Source organism: Petromyzon marinus, chromosome 66 (genome assembly GCF_048934315.1).
Source record: "Petromyzon marinus isolate PM22_M1 ecotype Great Lakes invasive population chromosome 66, UKy_Petmar_22M1.pri1.0, whole genome shotgun sequence".
Lineage (NCBI taxonomy): Eukaryota > Metazoa > Chordata > Hyperoartia > Petromyzontiformes > Petromyzontidae > Petromyzon > Petromyzon marinus.
In genome coordinates this window covers 9,122,334-9,147,562 of record NC_133732.1, presented here as the reverse complement: position 1 = coordinate 9,147,562, position 25,229 = coordinate 9,122,334, and the positions used below count along the sequence as shown (strand labels likewise).

The window sequence follows — 25,229 nt, the reverse complement described above, 5'->3', positions numbered from 1 at the left end:
ATTCGGCGGTGAATCGTCGGTACAGGATCCGCGAAAAACCTCGCTGCTGCCTCCACGGTGCTGGGTTAGAGGCAGCACAGACAGCCGCCATCACCACCACCATCACCACCACCGCCATCACCACCACCGCCACTACCACCACCGCCACTACCACCGCCACCACCGCTATCACCGCCATCACCGCCACGACCGCCACCACCGCCATCACCACCACCACCGCCATCACCGCCACCATCACCGCCACCATCACCGCCACCACCGCCATCACCGCCACCACTGCGACTACCGCCGCCACCGCGACCGCCACCGCGACCGCCACTACCGCCACCACCACAAACCAAACACAACAACAACAAGAAGCAGTTCTAAAGAAATCCGTTTTCGAGTTAGATCTTAAGAGCGGCGTAGCTCCCAGCGGCTTCCTAATATCGGAAGGGGAGAGAGCGACGATGCGGTGACCGGCGTCTTTGTTCGACGGATATCCGAAAAGCCGCCGCGAGGATGGCGACCAGAGTTCGCGTGGCGATGGTTTTGCGATCGACGGCGAGGCGAATTGTGGTGGTTCATTTGTGGGGGGGTGCAGATGTAGATGCCACTGGTTCTTCTCGTTCTGCAGATGTAGATGCCACTGGTACTTCATGTTCTGCAGATGTAGATGCCACTGGTTCTTCACGTTCTGCAGATGTAGATGCTACTGGTTCTTCACGTTCTGCAGATGTAGATGCCACTGGTACTTCACGTTCCGCAGATGTAGATGCCACTGGTTCTTCACGTTCTGCAGATGTAGATGCTACTGGTTCTTCACGTCTGCAGATGTAGATGCCACTGGTTCTTCATGTTCCGCAGATGTAGATGCCACTGGTTCTTCACGTTCTGCAGATGTAGATACCACTGGTACTTAATATCCTGCAGATGTAGATGCCACTGGTTCGTCACGTTCTGCAGGTGTAGATGCCACTGGTTCTTCACGTTCTGCAGATGTAGATGCCACTGGTTCTTCACGTTCTGCAGATGTAGATGCCACTGGTTCTTCACGTTCTGCAGATGTAGATGCCACTGGTTTTTCACGTTCTGCAGATGTAGATACCACTGGTTCTTCATGTTCTGCAGATGTAGATGCCACTGGTTCTTCACGTTCCGGAGATGTAGATGCCACTGGTTCTTCACGTTCCGCAGATGTAGATGCCACTGGTTCTTCACGTTCTGCAGATGTAGATGCCACTGGTTCTTCACGTTCTGCAGATGTAGATGCCACTGGTTCTTCACGTTCCGCAGATGTAGATGCTACTGGTTCTTCACGTTCTGCAGATGTAGATGCCACTGGTTCTTCACGTTCTGCAGATGTAGATGCCACTGGTTCTTCACGTTCCACAGATGTAGATGCCACTGGTTCTTCACGTTCTGCAGATGTAGATGCCACTGGTACTTCACGTTCCGCAGATGTAGATGCCACTGGTTCTTCACGTTCTGCAGATGTAGATGCCACTGGTTCTTCATGTTCTGCAGATGTAGATGCCACTGGTTCTTCTCGTTCTGCAGATGTAGATGCCACTGGTTCTTCACGTTCTGCAGATGTAGATGCCACTGGTTCTTCACGTTCTGCAGATGTAGATGCCACTGGTTCTTCACGTTCCACAGATGTAGATGCCACTGGTTTTTCACGTTCTGCAGATGTAGATGCCACTGGTTCTTCACGTTCTGCAGATGTAGATGCCACTGGTTCTTCACGTTCCACCGATGTAGATGCCACTGGTTCTTCACGTTCTGCAGATGTAGATGCCACTGGTTCTTCATGTTCTGCAGATGTAGATGCCACTGGTTCTTCACGTTCTGCAGATGTAGATACCACTGGTTCTTCACGTTCTGCAGATGTAGATGCCACTGGTTCTTCACGTTCCGCAGATGTAGATGCCACTGGTTCTTCACGTTCCGCAGATGTAGATGCCACTGGTTCTTCACGTTCCGCAGATGTAGATGCCACTGGTTCTTCACGTTTCGCAGATGTGGAGGCCACTGGTTCTTCACAGTCTGTAGATGTAGATGCCACTGGTTCTTCACGTTCCGCAGATGTAGATGCCACTGGTTCTTCACGTTCCGCAGATGTAGATGCCACTGGTTCTTCACGTTTTGCAGATGTAGATGCCACTGGTACTTCACGTTCCGCAGATGTAGATGCCACTGGTTCTTGACGTTCTGCAGATGTAGATGCCACTGGTTCTTCACGTTCTGCAGATGTAGATGCCACTGGTTCTTCACGTTCTGCAGATGTAGATGTCACTGGTTCTTCACGTTCTGCAGATGTAGATGCCACTGGTTCTTGATGTTCTGCAGATGTAGATCCCACTGGTTCTTCACATTCTGCAGACGTAGATGCCACTGGTTCTTCACGTTCTGCAGATGTAGATGCCACTGGTTCTTCACGTTCTGCAGATGTAGATGCCACTGGTACTTCACGTTATGCAGATGTAGATGCCACCACCTCCATCTATTGCGCGGTGGTTGAACTTACGACGCTTGGTCCGTACAGGCAACTGGACATACGGACCGGGTTTGTTCGTATCTCTGAATGTTCGTAAGTTGAGGAGCCTCTGTCCTCCCGGCCTCGACGTCTGCACACGAGTACGAACTGGGTAACGCTTCGTCTGTAATGTAATTTAAAAAAAATGCAATTTAACTTTAATTCAAACATGCAAAATATATATTCTTACAATGTGGTTCATGCAGAGCGGAAAACCATCAATGACGACCGCTGTAATGGATTAATATCTTGTATTAAAACGTCATTATGCATTCCTCGTCAATTTTGGTTTTGTTTTCCTTGTAAATGTTTTAGGGGGCGAGATGTTAGCTACCTCGCCTGGTGTGCAGGAGGTCGTGGGGTCGATGCCGACCCTGACGATGCCTGCTGCTGTAGATTTGGAGTCTTCATCTCTCATCATCATCACGGTGGCTAGGAGATGTTGACTACCTCGCCTGGTATGGAGGAGGTCGTGGGTTCGATCCCGACCCTGACGATGCCTGCTGCTGTAGATTTTGAGTCTGCGTCTCTCTCATCATCATCACGGTGGCTAGGAGATGTTGACTACCTCGCCTGGTCTACAGGAGGTCGTGGGGTCGATGCCGACCCTGACGATGCCTGCTGCTGTATATTTGGAGTTTGCGTGTCTCCCCATGGTCGCGTGGAATTTATCTCCGGGGCCTCCGTTTTTTTTCTCCTCCACATTTAGAATTAACGTCGCCACGCGTTTAAAAGTATTTGGCTTCTGCTTTCGATGTCCACGTGAGCATGATGATGACGATGATAAGTCACTTGATTGAGCTGCTACCATTTGCGATGGCCAGGTTGCTTCTGAACAAGAGCCGCTACACAGCAGTTCGGTGTGGCCCTGACCTGGTAAAATAAAAAAAATAGGTCATAGTTTAGTTGAGGTCTAATAACAAGCGTCTTTGTCAGGTTTGCACAGCTGGGGTGGCTGAGGATCGCTACGTTCATTCAATTTGAATGATTCCGACCCTGTACATTTGGAGTTTGTGGCCTCTCTCCCCATGGTCGTGTGGATTTTTCTCGGGGTCCTCCGTTTTTTTTCCACTCCACACTTAGAATCGACGTCACCGCGCATTTGAAAGTATTTGGCTGCTGCTTTCAATGTGCACGTGATGATGATTCCGGTTGCATGATTCCAGTTGAATGATTTTTGCGGAGTAATTTTCCAAATGTGGCACATTTGGTTTAACACGTAGGCCCTTCGCGACCATGATGGAGGTTTATTTTAGGTGAGCGTACCTGTCAACCCCTTATCACTGCCCCACCTTATTACAGACCAATTCACACCTTAATGGTCACCCCGTTCCCCTTATAAATCTCAACGTTCATCCTACAAAGTCCCATAATCACAAGGAGAGAAACACAAACACATAGATAATATTTTTTGTATTATTTTTGCCCCAAAATTGAAACGGCTGGACGCCACATGGACCTGAAAACTCAATTTCCCTGTACAAGAATACGGGCTATGGCACCTTGCTTCAGGGGCATCTCACTCCTCAGCGTGCCTGGCAAGGCGATGTTGAATAATCCTTGCCAGGACCTTTCCCAGCACACTGAGGAGTGAGATGCCCCTGTAGTTGTTACAGTCTGTGCGGTCCCCCTTCTTGAAGAGGGGGACCACCAGGGCATCCTACACACACACTAACAATAACAATAACAGCCATTCGCCACTAAGTGGCGGTGACGTCACCACGACGCTTGTGCCAGGCCATGTGCACCTTGAGGCCACGTGAAGTGTCGAAGGCCCGCTGGCAGGAGGTCACGGGGCAGACCCAGGTGCCACGGGTCGACTGACTAAGATGACTGAGGTGACTGGCTGATGCACCACCTGCGCCCCCTACTGTGCCAACTTGCTGTGCTTTAGCCACCCGGCGCTCCGCTCGTTGTTGTGAGCGTCGCTCCTCCGCCCTCCGTTGTTGTTGGAGGGCGACTGCCTCCAACTGCCCAGTAGCGTCCTTCACGAGCCTCCTCCACAGAGGCCGATCTTGACACGGCTGGTACCAGTCATCGGCAAGTCCACTCAGCTCCACGTCCTCCTGTACCACATCACTCCATCTCTTCTCTAGCCCATGCCGCGCCCGTTTAGCCCCCTCGATCCGGCCGAACAAAAGCTGTTTCGGCATGCGGTGGCTAGGCATATGGGCTACATGACCCAGCCAACGCAGCCTTGCCTGCCGGAGGAGCTCACCAATGGGACCTTGCCCAGATTTTTCAAGGATTTGTGAGCTCCTTACACAATCCAGCCTGGTTAAACCAATGATGGATCGTAGGCAGGCTAGCCTAAATGTTTCTAACCGGCGAAGATGTTCCATTAGGGGGTTCCACGTTTCGCAAGCGTAGAGAATGGAGGTAATGACCGTGGCCGAGAAGACCTGAAGCTTAGTGCGGAGCGACAGACCAGGTAGCTTCCACACAGCGTTACGCAACCAATGAAAAGATATTGCCGCTCGACTGATTCGGAGCGAGACCTCTGCTGTTAAGCTGGAGCCGGTCATAAGCACACTGCCCAGGTATGGGAAACTCTCCACTCTCTCCACAACTGCCCCATCACCGATTGGGAGTTGTGGGGGTGGAGTGTCCGATGGTATAAAATACCCAGGCAGGTGCTTAGTTTTGGTGAGGCTGATGGTAAGGCCCCATCTCTTAGTGGCACGCTCCAGTCTCAGCTGCAGCGTCTCCAACTCCTCTGAATGAGCAGCTATTACCAAATCATCGGCATACATATCGTGGTTGAGCAATAGGGAGCCATCCCTTGACCGCACCCGGACATCGATCAGCCTCCCATTATATCTGTACCAAATGGAAATTCCCCCGGTATAGCTATTGAAGGCTTCACGAACTACGTGGTCAAAATAGATGTTAAATAATGTGGGAGCCAGAGGACATCCCTGTCGCACCCCAAGGTGTACAGGGAATGGCTCTGACTCCCGCCCACGTAGTTTTACCCGGGCCCGCTCTTCATCATGAAGGTCCTTAATGATCGTGAGCAGAGGGTCAGGGACTCCAAAAGCACGAAGAATAACCCAGAGCCCAGGCCTACTGATGGTATCATAGGCCTTGACCAGGTCAATAAAGCAGAGATGTACGTCTTGCTGGAATTCCCTACATCTCTGCTGTAGCAGGCGGACAGAAAATATGGCATCTGTGCAGGACCGCCCTTTCCTGAAACCGCATTGGAGATCTGCAAGCCTCTCCTCAGCGTGCCTGTCAAGGCACTGTTGAATAATCCTTGGCAGGACCTTTCCCGGCACACTGATGAGTGAGATGCCCCTGGAGTTATTACAGTCTTTGCGGTCCCCCTTCTTAAAGAAGGGGCCACCAGGGCATCCTTCCAATCCTGCGGAACCCATCCAGTGGTCCAGACTGTTGTTATGGTACCATATAGGGCAGTCTGTGCACAAACGCCACCCTCCCTCAGCATTTCGCGTGGGAGATCATCTCTGCCCGGTGCCTTTCCTGGTCTCAGTTTTATCCGGGCCCGCTCTTCATCATGAAGGTCCTTAATGATCGTGAGCAGATGGTCAGGGACTGCAAAAGCACGAAGAACAACCCAGAGCCCAGGCCTACTGATGGTATCATAGGCCTTGACCAGGTCAATAAAGCAGAGATGTACCTCTTGCTGGAATTCCCTACACCTCTGCTGTAGCAGACGAACAGAAAATATGGCATCTGTGCAGGACCGCCCTTTCGCGAAACCGCATTTGGGATCCGCAAGCCTCTCCTCAGCGTGCCTGGCAAGGCAATGTTGAATAATCCTTGCTAGGACCTTTCTCGGCACACTGAGGAGTGAGATGCCCCTGTAGTGATTACAGTCTTTGCGGTCCCCCTTCTTAAAGAGGGGGACCACCAGGGCATCCTTCCAATCCTGCGGAACCCGTCCAGTGGTCCAGACTGTTGTTATGATGTCATATAGGTCAGTCTGTGCACAAACGCCACCTTCCCTCAGCATTTCGCGTGGGAGATCATCTCTGCCCGGTGCCTTTCCTTGTCTCAGACTCCGGATCGCCTTCAGTACTTCCTCAACAGATGGCACCTCAGCCAGCCACTCACAGGGGGTGACTTCTTCCAATATTTGAGGCACCGCAGCATCAGCAGGGTCATCCCCACTTTGTGCCACGATGTTTTCCTGGCTGAGGGATTTCCCCTCCCCCAGGACCTCACAGAAATGCTCAGCAAATCTGAAAACCTGTTCCTAGGGGTCGGAGATTGGATCACCGTTTTTTCCCATAATGATGGCAATAGGTGTGGCGCTGCAGGCTACTTTTTTGATGGAGTTAAATAGAGATTTGTGATCGCGGGCCACTGAGACAGACTCCATCTCCTCAGCAACCCGCGACCACCACCCATCCTTGCAGCGCCTCACGGCTCTCCGAACCTCCGAGCGAAGGTTGCGGTAAGCCTCCTCATTCTCTGACGTGGGATTCTGTAGCCGATGACAGTGGGCCTGTCGCTTTTTCTCAACTATCCTGAACACTTCCTCTGTCAGCCAGGGTCTCTGGGGAGGTCTGGACCGTGTACCCAAAGCAGCCATTGCAGCTGCATGAGTCACAGTCGTAAACCTCGCCCATTTACCCTTGACATCAGGAGGAGTGGGGGACGATGCCAACCCCAGCCGCAAGCAAAGATGAAATTCTCGCATGCAACTTTCATCAGATAACTGAGACCAGGCCACTTTAGGTTGGAATGGGGTCCTGGGTGTACACCCACCACCGGAGTGGAAGAATGGCAGGCGCATCTTACAGATGACTAGTCGATGGTCAGAGGGCAGATCAGCTCCACGGTAGGTCCTGGTGTCAAGGACATGGGCCCGCATCCGCTGTTCCGTCATTATGTAGTCTAGCAGATGTTCTTGCTTGGACCCAGCATGCATCCATGATGTGTGGATGCACCGATGCCTGAACAGCGTGTTGGTAATTACAAGCCCATGGGCTGCACAAAAATCTAGCAGCTTCCTACCGTTGTTATTGAGCTGATCTGGCCCATGCCTTCCAATCACTCCAGACCAGGTGCCAGCATCATGACCAACTCAGGCATTGAAGTCACCCAACATGATGACTCTATCCCGAGGGGCCACTTTAGCCAGCACCTGTGACAGGAGGTCATTGAAGGCATCTGACTCATCGGCCTTGCCTGCATCCCTCCACGGATATTCGTCTTCGGTGGGGGCGAGCCCAAAGTAGCCTGGCGCTTACAGCTTCCCACACCTCACCGCCACGCTCCCATGCCCCCATCATTCTTTTGTTCAGAAGAAGAGCCAGTCCCTGTTGTTTAGTAGTCTCCTGCACCGAGTAGAGGACTGTCCACCCCTCATAGTGCCAGGACCCAGAGCCGGTCCACCGGATCTCCTGAATGCTACAGAGATCCAGGCGGTACCAGTCAGGCTCCCGACAGAGGAGTGGCAGCCTCTCCTCCGCAGTGAGCGTTCGAACACCACGTGGCCATCCGTAGTGGCTTTTTGTTGTTTCTGGAGGAGCCCCGAGGGTAGAGATTCAATCTCCTGGCTCCGCCAAATGGGGTTTGGCCAGGAGACGTCATAGACGCCTGTCCCCCCGGGGCCTCCGGCACAAGCTTATTAATTAGATATTTTAGACGTGGTTTAGTGGTAATTTATTGAAGGTGGAGTGGTTACCAGCCCCTCGCACCCGTCCAGATCCCCGATTTAGCCGCTGTGGTAGCTACAAATGCCCCAAGGGGAAAGGCCAATCGGAATTGGCCCTCACACACACACACCCACACACACACGCAACTTGTACCGAGACACAACACAGCCACAACAGTTTGCAAAATTTATTCACCCAAAGCTGGTTTTATTTTTTTTTGTTCACTCCACAAAATCCACACGCACGCGCGTCGCAAGCGGGGCTTGTTCTTGGGGTTTTCACAGAGGCATGCCTTCTTTTATGCTCATGCAAAGAGAGAGAGAGAATATATAACGCGCCACTTTATCCCAACAACAACGCCAACAACATCACTCCCGCCCGAAGCCCCCCCCACCTCCCCCCCCCCCCCCCAGGGAATTGAGGCGCACCTTTTGCTGGGGGGCTAGTGGGAGAGATACTCTCGTACACCTAACATTGGATCAAAAGCCACTTTGGGGAGGGTAGTGAGTCCGTACCCCCATCTCTCTATCCCCCCCGCCTTGTCCCCCGCTTCTCATAACCCGTCTGTTGTGTTTGTTCCACGGAGTGTGTGTGTGTGAGTCTCTCTGTGTGTGTGACTGTGTGTGTGTGGAGCTGAGTGGACTTGCCGATGACTGGTACCAGCGGTGTCAAGATCGGCCTCTGTGGAGGAGGCTCATGAAGAACGCTACTGGGCAGTTGGAGGCAGTCGCCCTCCAACAACAACGGAGGGCTGAGGAGCGACGCTCACAACAACGAGTGGAGCGCCGGGTGGCTAAAGCACAGCAAATTGGCACAGTAGGGGGCACAGGTGGTGCATCAGCCAGTCATCTCGGTCATCTCAGTCAGTCGACCCGTTGGCACCTGGGTCTGCCCCGTGACCTCCTGCCAGCGGGCGTTCGACACTTCACGTGGCCTCAAGGTGCACCTAGCCTGGCACAAGCGTCGTGGTGAATGGCGGTTGTTGTTGTTGTGTCTGTATATTTGTGGTGACGCAACCCATCGGTCATGCAGCCCCCCCCCATCCCTCCCTCTTTTTGGGGTAAGTGCGGAGGTTTGGGCAGCGTTGATGTGGCCACAGAGGCCCAGGCCCATAGAGACCCACAGAGGCCCACACAGATTAGCACGGTTGGCTACGTATGGTGCGAAAGAAGTTCAACACACGCACAGAGACCCACAGACACCCAGGCCCATAGACACCCACAGAGGCCCACACACATTAGCACGGTTGGCTACGTACGAAAGAAGTTCAACACCGAGACCCACCGACATGAGACTGTGTCCTGGGTCTTGTCGCGACACGGTGGCTGGGTAGATGTTAACTACCTCGCCCGGTGTACAGGAGGTCGTGGACTCGATCCCGGGGCGGTGGTGGCGATGGTGTGTGCGGGGTGTGTGGGGGGCTAGGGTAGGGGTGGCTAGGGGGAGGACTATTTTGGAGTTCAGAGGTCGCGGCCGCAGTCGGGGCACAGGATGTCATCGCGCTCGGTCAGGAAGCCGCGACCCACCAGCGACACGGCGCAGCGCTTGCACGTGAAGCAGTCGTCGTGCCACTGCCGCTCCTCGAACGAGATGTACTTGGCACCGCCCAGACCTGACACGCGCGGAGAGAGAGATGGAGGTAGAGAGTGAGAGAGGGAGATGGAGGAGCGAGGGATGGGCGGGTGGGTCGGGGACAATTCCGCCGTGCCACTGCTGCTCCCAGAACGAGATGGACTTGGCACCGCCCAGACCTGACACGCGTGGAGAGAGAGATGGAGGTAGAGAGTGAGAGAGGGAGATGGAGGAGCGAGGGATGGGCGGGTGGGTCGGGGACAATTCCGCCGTGCCACTGCCGCTCCCAGAACGAGATGGACTTGGCACCGCCCGGACCTGGCACCGCGGCAGTGACACGCACAAAGGGAGAGAGGGAGAGTGAGAGGGAGAGGATGGGTGGGTGTGTGGGTGGGGGAGAGTGTCGGGCGGCAGACAGATTTGTGGAGAAATCCTCCTGTTTCGTTCCCTCTATCCCTCTATTTAAGCAACGAAACGTGACGATGCCGGGTGTAATGACCGTGTTTTTGTACTGTTTGTTGTTGTACCGTTCTTACTCCGTGCCCCTACTGGACATCTGTGAAGAAAGAGCTTTACAGCTCATTGGATTCCTCCTTCAATATAAACAAATATTCTGATTCTGATGAGTGGGTGCATGGGGCATGCAAGCTGGCAAAATGTGAGCGCGGCGGTGTTGGCGAGAGGGTCGGTGGGGTGAGCGAGCGCGGCGGTGTTGGCGAGCGGGCAGGGCAGGGCCCCCTCGTTGCCTCACCGCTGATGGGGCTGGCGCAGGCGACGCAGCGCTTGGCGTAGAGTCCCGAGAAGCACTCGAGGCAGTAGGGGAAGTCGTCGCGCGACGTGAAGCGCTGGCCCGCCAGGGCGCGCTTGCACGAGGTGCACACGAGGCACTCGCGGTGCCACGGCCCGTCACGGTACGTCACGCCACCCGCCGTGATGGCCTGAGGGGGGGGGGGGGGGGGTGGGGGGAGGATGAAATCCGTAACTTATAAGTGCCCTACCTTATTACAGACCAATTCAGACCTTGTTGGTCACCCCGTGCCCCTTATAAATCTCAACGTTCATCCTACAAAGTCCCATAATCACAAGGAGAGAAACACAAACACACAGACAACATTTTTCGTATTATTTTAGCCCCGAAATTGAAACGGCTGGACGCCGCATGGACCTGAAAACTCAATTTCCCTGTACAAGAATACGGGCTATCACAAGGGAGAAACACAAAGAAATAGGCAAAAAAATATTTTTGCCCCTACTGAAACGGCTGTACGCCGTATGGAAATTAAATATCCCTGTACAAGAATACGGGTAAACCGTATGGTTTGACAGGTATGAAAAACGACCCCGACAGCATCGGGAAAGGGAGCAGGGGAGAGACGCGTGGGGTGATTAAGCTAGACTATTCAACTAAACTCTCTCTTTTACTTTACCAGGTAAGGCCCCGCTCAGCTGCTCTGTGGCTCTTTTCCGAAGTGACCGGGCGATCACAAGTGATAGCTCAACAAAGCGGCATATCGTCATCACGTGGACATTTCTCGCAGCAGCCAAATACTCTAAATGCGTGACGTTGATTCCAAATATGGAGGGGAAAAAAACCGAAGGACCCAGAGAAGGTTCCACGCGACCACGGGGAGAGACGCAAACTCCAAATATAAAGTCGGCATCAGAGTCAGGATCGAACCCGTGAACCTCCTGCAAACCATTGCCAGGAAGTAGTTAGCATTTACCTAGCCAGATGTCCAGTATTTCACACCATTAATACGCCATTCGCATGAACCACAAATCTTGTATACAAACCCGCCTTTCAAACTCAGTAATATACTGGAGAAATCCAATGAGCTATAAAGCTCTTTTACACGAACAACCAGTGGTTTACATCATTGATATCCCCCCATTCATTTATCATTAAACACAAACCCTCCAATACTAAGTCGACTTTTCACCATTAATACGCCATTCCCATGAACCACAAACCTTGTATACAAACCCAGATTTCATAAATGAGAATCTGAATTCATAATGGCGAAATCCGATGAGCTATGAAGCTATTTTTCGCAGACGTCCAGTAGTTTACACCGTTAAACCCCCCTTCCCCCCGCCCAATTCATTTACCATGACCCACAAACCCGCGAATACGAAGTCGACCTTTCAGAATTTAGAACAGGAAGTGTGGCGGCGGCGGCCATTTTATTTTCTGCGCTCAACTACGTTGCTGAGCGACCGCCCTCTCGTCCCGCCCACCCCCCAATCTCCTCCCCCCCTCCCCGCCCACCTTCTTGCAGAGGGTGCAGTGCTGAGCGAACTGCTTCTCGTAGCACGGCACGCAGTACTGATCCTTCTCGCGCGGCACAAAGCTCTTGCTGCCGATCGGCTGCTGGCATCGGGCGCACCCGAAGCACGTCTCGTGCCAGCTGCTGCCGCGGAACTCCATCTTGCGCGTGCCTACCGGGTTGGGGAGCAGTGCCGGGTTAAGCTAGTGCGGGGCCTGTAGCATTTGTTATAAAGGGGCCCTAAATAATAATTTAAAAACACATAAATATTAGAACACATTTTTTACTTGCACAGTAAAGTAATTGTATTTTTTCATTTGCTATTCAGCCAGATAATACCTTAAACACCAAGTCGTTCATAAAAGTTGAATGCGGTATAGTACTATAGTAATAGAGCAAGTGCAGAATCGCTGAACCGGAATTGATAGCTTGAAAGCATTTAGCACGGGGCCCTTGAAAGTGCGGGGAAACGTAGCATTTGTAGCTACTTTTGCTACGAAGATCATCTGGCACTGGTTGGAGGGTCGGAGGGAGGTCGATGGAGGGGGTGGTGGTGGTTGCGGACAATAACGGAATGGCGGTCGACATTGATACTAAGATTAAAAGAAAGAGTTCATCATGGGATCTCCTTCGCCAGTATCAAAATGATTCCTTGTAAAAGGTTTCTGTTTGGTGTTTTAACATCTTAACGCCTGTTTTATTGCCAGAAAGGGTATAACCTATTCCTGCGAAAAGAGTTTAGTTGAATAGATTCGCTTAACCACCTCCCGTGTCTCTCCCCTGCTGCCTTCCCCCGACGCTGTAGGATAGTTTTTAATACCTGTCAACCCCATAAGGTTTAGCCCGTATTCTTGTACAGAGGAAATTGTGTTTTCAGGTTCATACGGCATACAGCCGTTTCAATACGGGCAAAAAATAATAATTTGTGTTTCTCCCCTTGTGATGGGCCTTTATAAGATGAACGTTGAGGTTTATAAGGGCACGGGGATGATCAATAAGGTCTGAATTAGTCTGTAATAAGGTAGGGCACTGATAAGGAGTTGACAGGTGTGCATATTCCTGAGCGGGAATCGAACTCGGGGCGCCGGGTTCGTAGCGCAGTGCGCTAACCGCTACACTACCGCTCTCCACACACACACACACGTACACACGCGCATGCACGCACCGGGCAGCACGGGCTTGTTGCAGGCGGCGCACTTGGCCGAGTAGTGGTTGGCGTGGCACTCGGTGCAGAGGAGCTTCTCGTCACGCGCGCTGAACGCTTTGTCGGCGAGAGAGCGCTCGCACGTGGCGCACTTGAAGCACCCCTCGTGCCAGTGGCGGTCCTTGTACGACAGGTCCTGTCCAGGGCGGGTCGGTGGTGGGTGGGTGGTTGGGGGGTGGGGGGTGGAGGTGGGTGGAGGGTGGGGAGTGGGGGGGTGGAGAGTGAGTGGTGGGGAGTGGGTGGGTGGTTGAGTGGTGGGTGGGTGCGTGGGTGGGTGGGTGGTGGTGGGTTGGGGGGTGGGTGGAGGGTGGGAGGGGTGGAGGTGGGTGGTGGGTGGTGGGTCGTGGGTGGAGGGTGAGTGGTGGGGAGTGGTGGGTGAGTGAGTGGTGGGTGATTGTGGGTTGGGTGGAGGGTGGTGGGGGGTTGGCGAGTGGTGGGGGGTGGTGGTGGGTTAGGTGGAGGGTGGTGGGTGGAGGGTGAGTGGTGGGGAGTGGTGGGTGAGTGAGTGGTGGGTGGTGGTGGGTTGGATGGAGGGTGGTGGGGGGTGGGCGAGTGGTGGGGGGTGGGTGGGTGGAAGTTATCATCTCGCCACAGCCTCGCCCCCGAATGGTTGTGTTCAGTGGCGGAGCCAGGATTTTCAGGTAGGGGGGGCAACCCCTCCAGCAATGAAAAATTATAGAGGAGTTGTTAGTAAGTAAGGACTGTTTAGACACCGCACCAGGTACTAATTTGAGGCTGAGCAGACCTATGGGAGGAGGCCCAGAGGACCGGTTTAGATAATCGTCACTGGTGGGGGCCGTGTGCGGGAATCGAACTCGGATTGCCTGATGATTCTGGTTGTAATGACCAGCGAAACGTCACAGTCCTCGAATTGTAAATGTTGTGGTACACAACCGGTGTGCTTAAGTAGTAACGAATTGGCACGTTTTGTTAACGTGGCAAACCTTACCAAATCACCGTGTGGCGAGTTTAACGACATTTATATTTACGTGACCTAACCCTTAAAAAAACTGTTTTAATGAATAACATTGGTTGCGAAAGCCTACATGCTATATGTTAACTATAAACAATTGTTATTTTACCAGGTAAGGCCCACTGAGTTATGTAGCTCTTTTTCAGAAGTGACTTGGCCTTCCAAAATGATAGCTCAACGAAGTTGCTTATCATCATCACATTGAATGTATAGCGGCAGCCATATTACTCTAAACGCATGACATTGATTCTCAATGTGGAGGGGAAAACCGGAGGCTCAGGAGAAAAATCCACGCGACGCCGCGGAGAGAGAGACACGCAAACTCCAAAAATATACAGCAAGCGTCAGGGTCGGGATCGAACCAACGACCTCCTGCACACCAGGCGAGGTAGTTAACATCTCCTAACCACCACGTGGCCGCCCTCAATGTGTCCCAGTTGAGCACCGCCCCCTCCCCCGAAAACACGTGGGTAGCCTTTGATTTTTTTACCTTTGAGTCACAGCCAATTGGTTGCTTGCAGCTCTCGCAGGCGTGGGTGTAGAGCGTCTCGTAGCAACGCACGCAGTACGGGTTCTCCTCGCGCAGGACGTACTTCTTGCCCAGCAGCGACTCCTTGCAGTAGTGGCAGTCGTAGCGTTCCGACGCCATCTTGATGATGTCACCTGCGGTTCAAACAATGGCGTCGCACGGCGCCACGTGCGCGCAGCACGTGTCACTTAAGTCCAAGCGCAATGTGCAACAGGCCCTGCCGCGTGTGCCCCTTTACTCAATGAGGGTCAGAAGAGGACCCTTTTGTGTTGTTGAGGCTTTTTTTGTTGTTGCAAGGAAGATCGCATTACTTTCTCTTGTCTTTCTAAGAATCATTTTCATTACTTTAAAGCTGATGCTTTACAAACCAAACTAGATGCCCGTTTAAGACTGAGTCGACCTCGCTTTTTTTTTTTCCCCCTCCACGTTTGGAATCATCGTCATGCGTTCAGAGTTATTTGGCTGCTGCCGTAAATTTTCACGTGATGATGATGATGGTAGGCCACCTTCGTTCAGCTGCTATAATTTGTGATGGCCAGATCGCCTCTGAAAAAAAAGGAGCTACGTAGTAGCTCGATGGGCCTCACCTGGTAAAATCAAAATTGGAAGTAATTAAAAAATTAGTCGAGGCCCAGGACCGGTTCAAATATTCACTACGGCTGTTTGTCGCGAGCGGCAAACGAACTCGGATTGTGGAGCGCGGTGCCGCTAACCGCTGCGCCACCGCTCCCTGCGTAAAGTATGGTCTTCGAGCAGCAGTGGATTGACAGAGGGACGAATGGCCGTACATTTAAAGTTGAGCTGTGACGAATCGTTGCCACCTACATTTAGGGAGAGAAGCAGGCTCTCACTTTCAGTGAATTGACCATAATACCTGAAGGGAAGGGGTAACCTTAGATTCCATACCTAGGCTACACGGACAGGTATTGAGTATGCGTTAGAATTACTAAGTGGACACGGGTGTTGATTAAGTTGCGTGTGTACGAACGTATGTGCATGTGTGTGCATGCAAGTCAAGGAAACGAATGATGGCATTATGAAAAATAAGAATAGATTTTACCCTCGATGGCAATTAAACAGAAGTTGTGTTAGGATGTTCAAACACCAAATATATTAAACATTTTTTCAAGGAATTAAGTCTGCATTAACCACACACAGGACTTGTGGTGAACATGCAACAATCGCTCTGATAACATATGCATTGTCCTTGAAACGAATTTGCCTACACCAGAAATAAGCCAACTGATTGGCCTACATCAGTTTCTAGGACAATTCATATATCATCAAAGCATGTTCACCACAATTACTTTGTGTGGTTAATGCAGTATTTTATTCATGTGAAAGATATCTATTTATTGCTTTAACATCTTAACACCCTTTATTGCCAAAAAGGGTAAACCCTATTCTTATTTTTCATACTTTAATACTGGCAAAAGGGTCCCATGAATGATGACAGATTAGTAGATCAGAGCTGCAACACCCGACTACTCACGTAAAATTACAGAAAAAGAGTTTTACGGCCGATGAAACGTCACTGATAGTGTTTACCAAACCAAATCCATTGTCTTAGGATCTTTTGGAGCGGGGGTTGGGGGTCATTTTCCGGTGCGTTTGAATGATCCTCAATTTTAAAAAATAACATAATGTATGTATATTTCGCACCGTGCCTAGCCAACCGTGCTTATCGGTAACCTACAACAAATAGAGCACGAGATTAGTTATTGCAAGTTTTGCCCCAACTCATAGCGTGATTTTAAACGGGGCCGAATTTCCCCCCGCCTTATAAAATGTGTTAATTCTCGATTACAAACAACAAACAACAGAAAAAACGCGTGCGGTTATTTATCAAGGCGACGTTAAATGACACGTAGACGTGCTTATACAGAAGGGGCAGCCAAAACGTTTGGATAATGATTCAGATGTGCCCATCATTTAGAGCAGTGGTTCTTCTTCTGAACCTGGGGGAGCATCTCGCACCCTCCGGGGGAATGGTGGGTGGAGGGGGGGGTGCGAGGCATGGCCAGATTATTTTTCAAAGGTAAATCATCAAAACACAAATTAAGCACGGCCACGTCAGTACCACTTAATTTCATTGAACCCTCTATGCATTCACATGATACATTTTATTTACGATCGAGAACCAAAGGGTTGCAAGGCTGCAGTCATGGTTAAGAACCACTGCTTTAAAGTATGATCGGGTTAAGAGGCGCCACGGTGGCTAGGAGATGTTAACTACCTCGCCTGGTATACAGGTGGTCGTGGGTTCGATCCCGACCCTGACGCCTGCTGTCAGGTCGCTTCTGAAAAATAAGGTAATAGCTCAGTGGGCTTTGCCCGGTAGGATGGGGATGTCTTATTTGGTTCTTTCGGTAAAGTCACGTAGAATGAGAATAAAATAATAAAATAACACAATAAATTTTCACGACGTTTCGGCCACAACGCAAGCGGCCGTCTTCAGGTGAAAGGTACAGACCTGTCGGGACGACAGAGCTTCATTGAAGCTCTGTCTTCATTGAAGCTCTGTCTTCATTGAAGCTCTGTCGTCATTGAAGCGATGTCGTCCCGACAGTTCTGTACCTTTCACCTGAAGACGGCCGCTTGCGTTGTGGCCGAAACGTCGTGAGAATATTATTGTGTTATTTTATTTTATCAATTTATTATTTTATTCTCATTCTACGTGACTTTACCGAAAGAACCAAAGAAGATGAATCCTTGCAGTCACAAAAGCTTCAAATCGAAAGGATGGGGATGGTTTCATTGTTTTGGTTTGCGTTTGGATGATTTGTTGACCTTTGTTGTACTCTGCACTGCTGTCGTGTTTTTGTGACGTCTGCTATTGGAACGTTCAAACCCCGTGTCCCCTACTGGACATCTGTGAAAAAGAGCTGTATATTTTTTTGTTTCCTCCCACACAGCTTAAAGGACGCGACCTGGGTTTGGCTGTCTTCACTCCAACGCTGTCCTCTGGACAGTACGGTCCCTTCACCTGATGAAGGCCACTTGCGTTGTGGCCGAAACGTCGTGATTTTTGTTGTTTTATTTTTTGCCTACGTGACTTTACCGAATAGAACCAAAGAGTATGAGCTGTATAGCTTATCGGATTCCTCCACTGTTAACAAAGATTCTGATTCTGCATATTTGGAGTTTGTTTCTTCTCCCCGTGGTCGCGTGGATTTTTATTGAGGTCCTCCGGTTATTCCCCTCCACATTTAGAATTAATCTCATGCGTTTAGAGTATTTGACTGCTGCTATAAATTTCTATGTGATAATGATGATGATGATAAGCCGCTTCGTTGGGCTATTATTTGCCAGGTCGCTTCTGAAAAAGAGATACATAGCAGCTCAGCAGTGGGCCTTGTACACACCTGGTAAAATAAAAATAAATATTTTCGTTTCAGTTCGTCTGAGATGGATACCACTAACTCTAACCAACTTGTCCTGACCATCTAATTAGACTTTCGCTCATTCTCAAATGGGCACCACCACTCTACACCTTCTTCTGTCCTTATCTCCTCACGTCTTACCGGAGACATTAGTGCAGCCATTACAGAGATCCGTCTCGTCTTAACTACTACCCAATCCTACTTGTTGAGCACATTCTTAACTAGGTGAGAAACCCATTAGCCTCTTTTATATATTTTTAAACGAACAAAATGGGGGGGGGAGGGTAATTAGTTTAATATCAAATGTTTTGACTGCCCGGTGTATCTACGTGTTGTCGTATATGAATGTTAAAGTGTGAACCGTTAAAGCGTTTGATTGGCACACACAGTAACGGAAGTCCGATCCATCCGTCGCCATCTTGATGACGTCACGCCGCCCCCTATAGAAACACAGGGTTAAGTGTTTCTGCATTTGTATAACTTTTATTTCCGTAACTTACTCTCATCAACTGCTGTATATCTCGACTTCTGTTGCAAGTGCCGATGTCATACCTGTCAACCCCTTATCAGTGCCCTACCTTATTACACCTTATTACAGACCAATTCAGACCTTATTGGTCATCCCGTGCCCCTCACAAATCTCAACGTTCATCCTACAAAGTCCCATCGCAAGGGAGAAACACAAAAAAATGTTCTACTAAATTTCCCTGCACAAGAATGCAGGTAAACAGTATGGGTTGACAGGTATGCGATGTTAACCACCGCTGTGGCCGCGGCTACTCGGCTCACGTTTCATTGACAACGTTTGTTTGGTGAGCTCGCTGCCTGAACCGCACAATCGACGCAAAAGAAGACTCAACTCGATACATTCGTCAAAAGCCGCGCGCTCGTGTGTGCACGCGTGGTCTTAAAATAGGAGGGGGAATTATAAATGTATACAACAGGCGACGTTCCGGGCCAATGGCCCTTTCGCATGACATGTTGGCAGTGACATTCGCAGCACGTGTGCCATGAAGAAGGCGCCTTCGCTCAGAACGTCGCCCCACGGTGCCGATTTATCGGCGGACACGTTGAGTTTTCTTTGGAGGGGGGAGGTGGTGGTGGTGGTGGTGGTATTGAGAGCGGTTCACGTGGACTCGTAAAATCAATTCACGTGGCTCGTTGCAACAGGGCGACATGAATGAATGTCTCCCGTTGAACGTGAATAACGAATGACGACGTCTCTGAAGGTTGTTAGGGGGGGGGGGGGGGGGGTTGGTGTTGATGTTGTTCTTAGCGGGATCTGCAAGTCCAGTGGTGGTTTTTATTTAATTTAACATTCAAAGCTCTTGGTTGGGGTGACAAAGTGGCAAGACGGAGAGGGGGGCGGCGATTGAGAATGTTTCGAGAAAGGTTAAGGTCAAAACGTAGTCGGGCTTTGCCGACCAATGTTGTCCACAATAGAGGTTTTAGTTTTTTGGGGTGGCTTAGATCGCATAAACATAAACGTGTCGTTAGACCCGCAGCCACCCGACGCAGCCGAATTCGTAAGGTTTGTCACAGTTCTGGCTATGGCCTGATTATGCCGCTTGTTATTGTTGTAATTACCAGCGAAACGTCATGGTACTGGAATTGTAAACGTTTGAGTGGGTTTAGTCTCCAACACACAACCGGTTAATGCTGAACTGGTAACTAATTGGCCACGTTTTGTTTCCGTGACAAACCTTGGCTGTGTCGGGTGGTGATGGCGCGTTTAATGACACATTTATATTTAACCCAAAAACATCTCTATTACTTGCTTATTGCTCTGGTGGCGATGGTACTAATGAAGATGCTGATGATGCTGCTGATGATGATGCTGCTGTTGCTGATGTATGTTTGTTGACCTTATTTCTCACCGTACGTAGCCAAATGCGCTAATTGGAGGTGCGGGTGGAAAGACGACACTCCCTGGGAATGCGAGATGCCCTTTCTGGGTGGTGCAAGACATGGCCAGATTTGTTTTTAGACGCTAAATCATCAAAACACAAATTAAGCAGGGGGCACGTAAGTAACAACTTTCTTTGTTTCATCAAAACCTCTACGTATTTATTATTCTTAGCTCTTTCGGTAAAGTCACGTTGAAGGGAAACAATAAAATAATAAAATATATATAAAACAATAAAATTTCTCACGACGTTTCGACCATAACATAAACGGTTTGTTTATATTTTATTATTTTATTGTTTCCCTTCAACGTGACTTTACCGAAAGAGCTAAGAATATGAATTACTGCAGTCACGAAAGCTTTAAATCAAAATTCTCTACGTATTTATTAACATTATAAATTGTTTTAACCATTGAGCGGCAAAGGGGTGCAAGGCTACAGAAAAGGTTGAGAACCGCTGGCCCAGATTGATGACTTAAAAGTGGACAGCTCCCAGCGGCTTCCTAATATCGGAAGGGGAGGAGCGTTCCAGACGGCCGCCGAAGCAGCGAATCCGAAAGCGCCGTGCGACGCCTTCGTTCGATGGCTTGGGCCGAAAAGCCGCTGCTGCTGCTGCTGCTGCGAGGATATTAAGGGCACATCCCTCGAGATTCGTAAAACATTTCTAAATCTGGAGAGCACACGTTCTTTTTTCCTCGTCATTTACCCCTCCCCTCCCCCCCCCCCCCCCCCAAGAGCGGCTACACAAAATTACCCATTGGCCGCCAACGTGCGGTGTCAATAACGGAGCGGGATTCTCGGTGGATTACTCTGGAGTCGCTGGGGTTACAGGCTTCGGAGTCGGGGGTCATGGTTATGGTCAGGGTCGCGTTCACCTGTCCGGCGGCTAAAGGCGATGGCCGTTGCAATGACACGTGGCACGCACGCGACACGCAGAAGGCTATGCACGCGTGGGCAATACGTGCATGCGTAACACGTGTGTGTGTGTGTGTTGTATATGTGTGTGTGTGCTCACTAACAGCACTTGCCGCAACAGTCTGTTAAGGCTACACGGGGGATCTTTGTGTTTGTGGGGAGCGGCGGTGTAGCGGTTAGCGCTACGCTGCACTATGAACCTGGCGACCCAAGTTTGATTCCCACCCATGGCGTACCAACACCAGTGACGATTATTTGAACCAGTCCTGGGTCTCCCCTAGGTCGACTCAGCCTCGAATTAATATCTGGTGCGGTGTGTAAACATCGCCACTGGGGAGACAAAGGCGGTCGGCAAACCTGCGGATCCGGAGCCACGAGGTGGCTCTTTAAGGACTGCAGTGTGGCTCTTGAAATATGGGAGGGTGGGGGGGGAGTCCAGTTTACCATGGAAATCCAGTTTACCATGGGAGTCAAGTTTACCATGGGAGTCCAGTTTACCATGGGAGTCCAATTTTTCCATGGAAATCCAGTTTACCATGGAAATCCAGTTTACCATGGGAGTCCAGTTTACCATGGGAGTCCAGTTTACCATGGGAGTCCAGTTTTTCCATGGAAATCCAGTTTACCATGGGAGTCCAGTTTTACAATGGAAATCCAGTTTACCATGTGAGTCCAGTTTACCATGGGAGTCTAGATTTACCATGGGAGTCTAATTTTCAATGGGAGTCCAGTTCACCATGGGAATGGCTTCGTGACCGTTATGTATTGAGGGGCCACCGCTCTTTAAATATTCGGGGGTGGGGGGGGGGGGGTTGGTTATTTTATTTGCAGACCCCCGATAGAGTGTTTACTGATATTTGTGCGCACACACACGTGCCAGCAAAGCAGTGTCCATGCATTTTGCGAGCAGAATACACACACGCACGCAAGCATATACTCACGATGTCGTTTAAAGCACGTGGATTATACAGACAAATATCCCCCCGTATGGTATTTAAACAGACTGTCGGGGCAAGTGCTGTTAGTAGCGAGTAGCAGCACCTATGAAGGCCGGCACGGCACACGAGGGGCGTGTGGGTGGCCAACACCACGCCCGGCCGCCTTTGTCTCCTCAGTGCCGCACCAAGTACTCATTTTGAGGCTGGGTCGACCTAGGGGAGGCCCAGGACCAGTTCAAATAATCCTCACCGCTGTTGGCTGTGAATGGGAATCTAACTTAGTAGCGCAATGCGCTGACCGCTACACTACCGCTCCCCACTACTCAAATATACACACAGATACACACACACATGCACAAACATACAAACACGTGTGTTCGTGTGTGTCAAATATAAAGAGACTGTAGGGGCAAGTGCTGTTAGCAAGCACCTGTGAACGCCGGCACGGCACATGAGGAGGTGGGTGGCCAACACAACGCCCGGCCGCTTTTGTCTCCCTAGTAGCGATGTCTACACACCGCACCAGGTACTCGTTTGAGGCTGAGTCGACCTAGGGGAGGCCCAGGACCGGTTCAGATAATCGTCATCGGTGTTGGCCGTGAGCGGGAATCGAACCTGGGTCGCCAGGTTCGTAGCGCAGCGTAGCGCTAACCGCTACACGACATAGCACACACACACACACATATATAAAGACACACGCATATACACGTACATACGTATATGCATAGTAATGCATATACACACACGTACACTATGCACACACACATATAAGTACACACACACACAGGTACACGCACGCATATGCACAAGTACACTATGCACACACACACATATAAAAACACACACACAGGCACACGCACGCATATGCACACGTACAGATACATGCACACATTCAAAACACATTCATACGTACACCGATGAATATGCGCACAAGCACGTGGTCGCCGTGTACAACGATCACGTGGTCGCCGCGTGCAACGCTCACGTGGTCGCCGCGTGCAACGATCACGTGGTCGCTGTGTGCAACGAGCTCGAGGTCGCCGCGTGCAACGGTCACGTGGTCGCCGCGTGCAACGAGCGCGCGGTCGCCGCGTGCAACGGTCACGTGGTCGCGAGGCGCCGTGACGCGTGTGTTTTTTACCTGTGACGTCACGCGCTTCCACACCGCGGCTCCGTCTCGCGGTGTCTCGCGCGGGCCCCTGCCCGAGCGCCCTTTTATCCTTTCCCTCTCCCCCGCGTCACCTCCCGCCCCGCCCCCCCCTCTCGCCTCGCCCCTAAGAGACGGAGTTGAGATAAGGAGAGCAGGGGAGGGAAGGAGGGAGGGGAAGGAGGGAGGGGAGGGGAGGTGGGGAGGGAGGTGGAGGTGGGGGTGGTTGTGCTCTAGCGAGGGGACGTGCGAGTGATGAACGAGGAGAGCGATGGAGATGTCACGGCAGAGTGGCGGTGACGGTGGCATGAATCAGCGTCACGCCAACTGCGGTCAGCGTCCTCGCAGCAGCAACAGCGGTGGTGGTGGTGGCTTTTGGCTGGCCATCGAACGCTGCACAATGCATTGCACGTTACGCAATGCATTGTATACTTCACAATGCATTGCACGTTACACAATGCATTGCACGTTACACAATGCCTTGCACGCTACACAATGCATTGCACGTTACACAATGCATTGTATACTACACAATGCATTGTATACTACACAATGCATTGCACGTTACACAATGTATTGTACACTACGCAATGCATTGCACGTTACACAATGCATTGTATACTACGCAATGCATTGCACGTTACACAATGCCTTGCACGCTACACAATGCATTGCACGTTACACAATGCATTGTATACTACACAATGCATTGTATACTACACAATGCATTGCACGCTCCACAATGCATTGCACGCTCCACAATGCATTGCACGCTACACAATGCATTGTATACTACACAATTCATTTTGTAGGGTATAGTGTGATGTATAGTGTAGTGTATAGTGTAATATATAGTGTAGTGTATAGTGTAGTGTATAGAAGTGCAGTGCATAGTGTATTGTAAAATAGCGTAGTGTCTAGTGTAGTGTATCGAAGCATAGTGTATATTGTAGTGTATAGTGTAGTGTATATTGTAATGTATAGTGTAGTGTATAGTAGTGTATAGTGTAGTGTATAGTGTAGTGTATATTGTAGTGTATAGTGTAGTATGTAGTGTATAGTGTAGTATGTAGTGAATAGTGTAGTGTATAGTGTAGCGTGTCGTGTATAGTGTAGTGTACAGTGCAGTCTATAGTGTATAGTGTAGTGTATAGTGTAGTGTATAGTGTAGTGAAGTGTATGTACGTTGAACTTCTTTCGCACCGTACCTAGCCAACCGCACTAATCGGAGGCTCGTTGGGGATTGGAGCCATTCGATTGAGCCCGTGCGTGCGTGCGCGTGGTGGGATGGCGAAGCTAAATTTACTCATGTCGGTTGTGGGAGCGTTGGTAACAGACTGGAGATAAATAATGAATGTAAAAATAAATGGATTACGGAGGTATGCACATATGCATGCGTGGACGCGCCTCGAGGAAGTCTTGACTTCTTCCCGCATCCTTAATCCTCCAACACGAGTGTCAACACTTGCCCATCACACATGGAGAGAGAGATATGTGTGTGCGTGTGTGCATTCATAGTGGGGAGCGGTGGTGCAGCGGTTAGCGCTACGCTGCGCTACGAACCTAGCGACCCGGGTTCGATTCCCGCTCACGGCCAACACCCAGTTACGATCATCTGAACCGATCCTGGGCCTCCCCTAGGTCAACTCACTCTCAAATGAGTACCTGGTGCGGTGTGTAAACATCGCGACTAGGGAGACAAAGGCGGTCTGGCGTGGTGCTGGCCACCCACCCCCTCGTGTACCGTTCCGGCCTTCATAGGTGCTCGCTAACAGCACTTGCCCCTACAGTCTGTTAAGGCTATACGGGGGATCTTTGTGTGCATTCATAGTGGGGAGCGGTGGTGCAGCGGTTAGCGCTACGCTGCGCTACGAACCTGGCGACCCGGGTTCAATTCCCGCTCACGGCCAAAATCAGTGACGATTATCTGAACCGGTCCTGGGCCTCCCCTTGGTGGACTCAGCCTCAAATGAGTACCTGGTGTAGCGGTGTGTAGTGAACATCGCCACTGGGGGAGACAAAGGCGGCCGGGGCGTGGTGCTGGCCACCCACCCCCTCGTGTGCCGTGCCAACCTTCATAGGTGCTCGCTAACAGCACTTGCCCCTACAGTCTGTTCAGGCTATACGGGGAGGTGTCTTTGTGTGGGGTAGTGTCCGGTGGAGGGGGGGGGGGTAGAGAGAGAAAGTGAGTATCCATCAACACCAGGGCCTATCCCTCCAACGCCGCATGTCCGTCGTCGGAACGCC

General features: G+C 50.9%; 1 protein-coding gene across 4 annotated transcripts; it reads right to left on the bottom strand.

Moving 5' to 3' along the window:
- Positions 1-8,334: 8,334 nt before the first annotated feature.
- On the bottom strand, positions 8,335-23,063 carry LOC116956680 (four and a half LIM domains protein 2). 4 transcript variants are annotated; one of them, XM_032978462.2, is made up of 7 exons: positions 22,977-23,025; positions 18,464-18,516; positions 14,655-14,827; positions 13,153-13,327; positions 11,990-12,159; positions 10,472-10,658; positions 8,335-9,760 (listed from the first exon to the last, which is right to left on the bottom strand). In XM_032978462.2, the coding sequence occupies exons 2-7, from the start codon at positions 18,492-18,494 to the stop codon at positions 9,609-9,611; spliced, it is 888 nt and encodes a 295-aa protein (XP_032834353.1). In that variant the 5' UTR covers positions 18,495-18,516; positions 22,977-23,025; the 3' UTR covers positions 8,335-9,608. The 4 variants fall into 4 exon arrangements, with proteins under 4 accessions (XP_032834353.1, XP_032834354.1, XP_075910774.1 ...); XM_032978463.2 differs by lacking the exon at positions 18,464-18,516 and having other exon boundaries at positions 22,977-23,063; XM_076054659.1 differs by lacking the exons at positions 18,464-18,516; positions 22,977-23,025 and adding an exon at positions 17,624-18,385.
- Between the last annotated feature and the right edge of the window lie 2,166 nt (positions 23,064-25,229).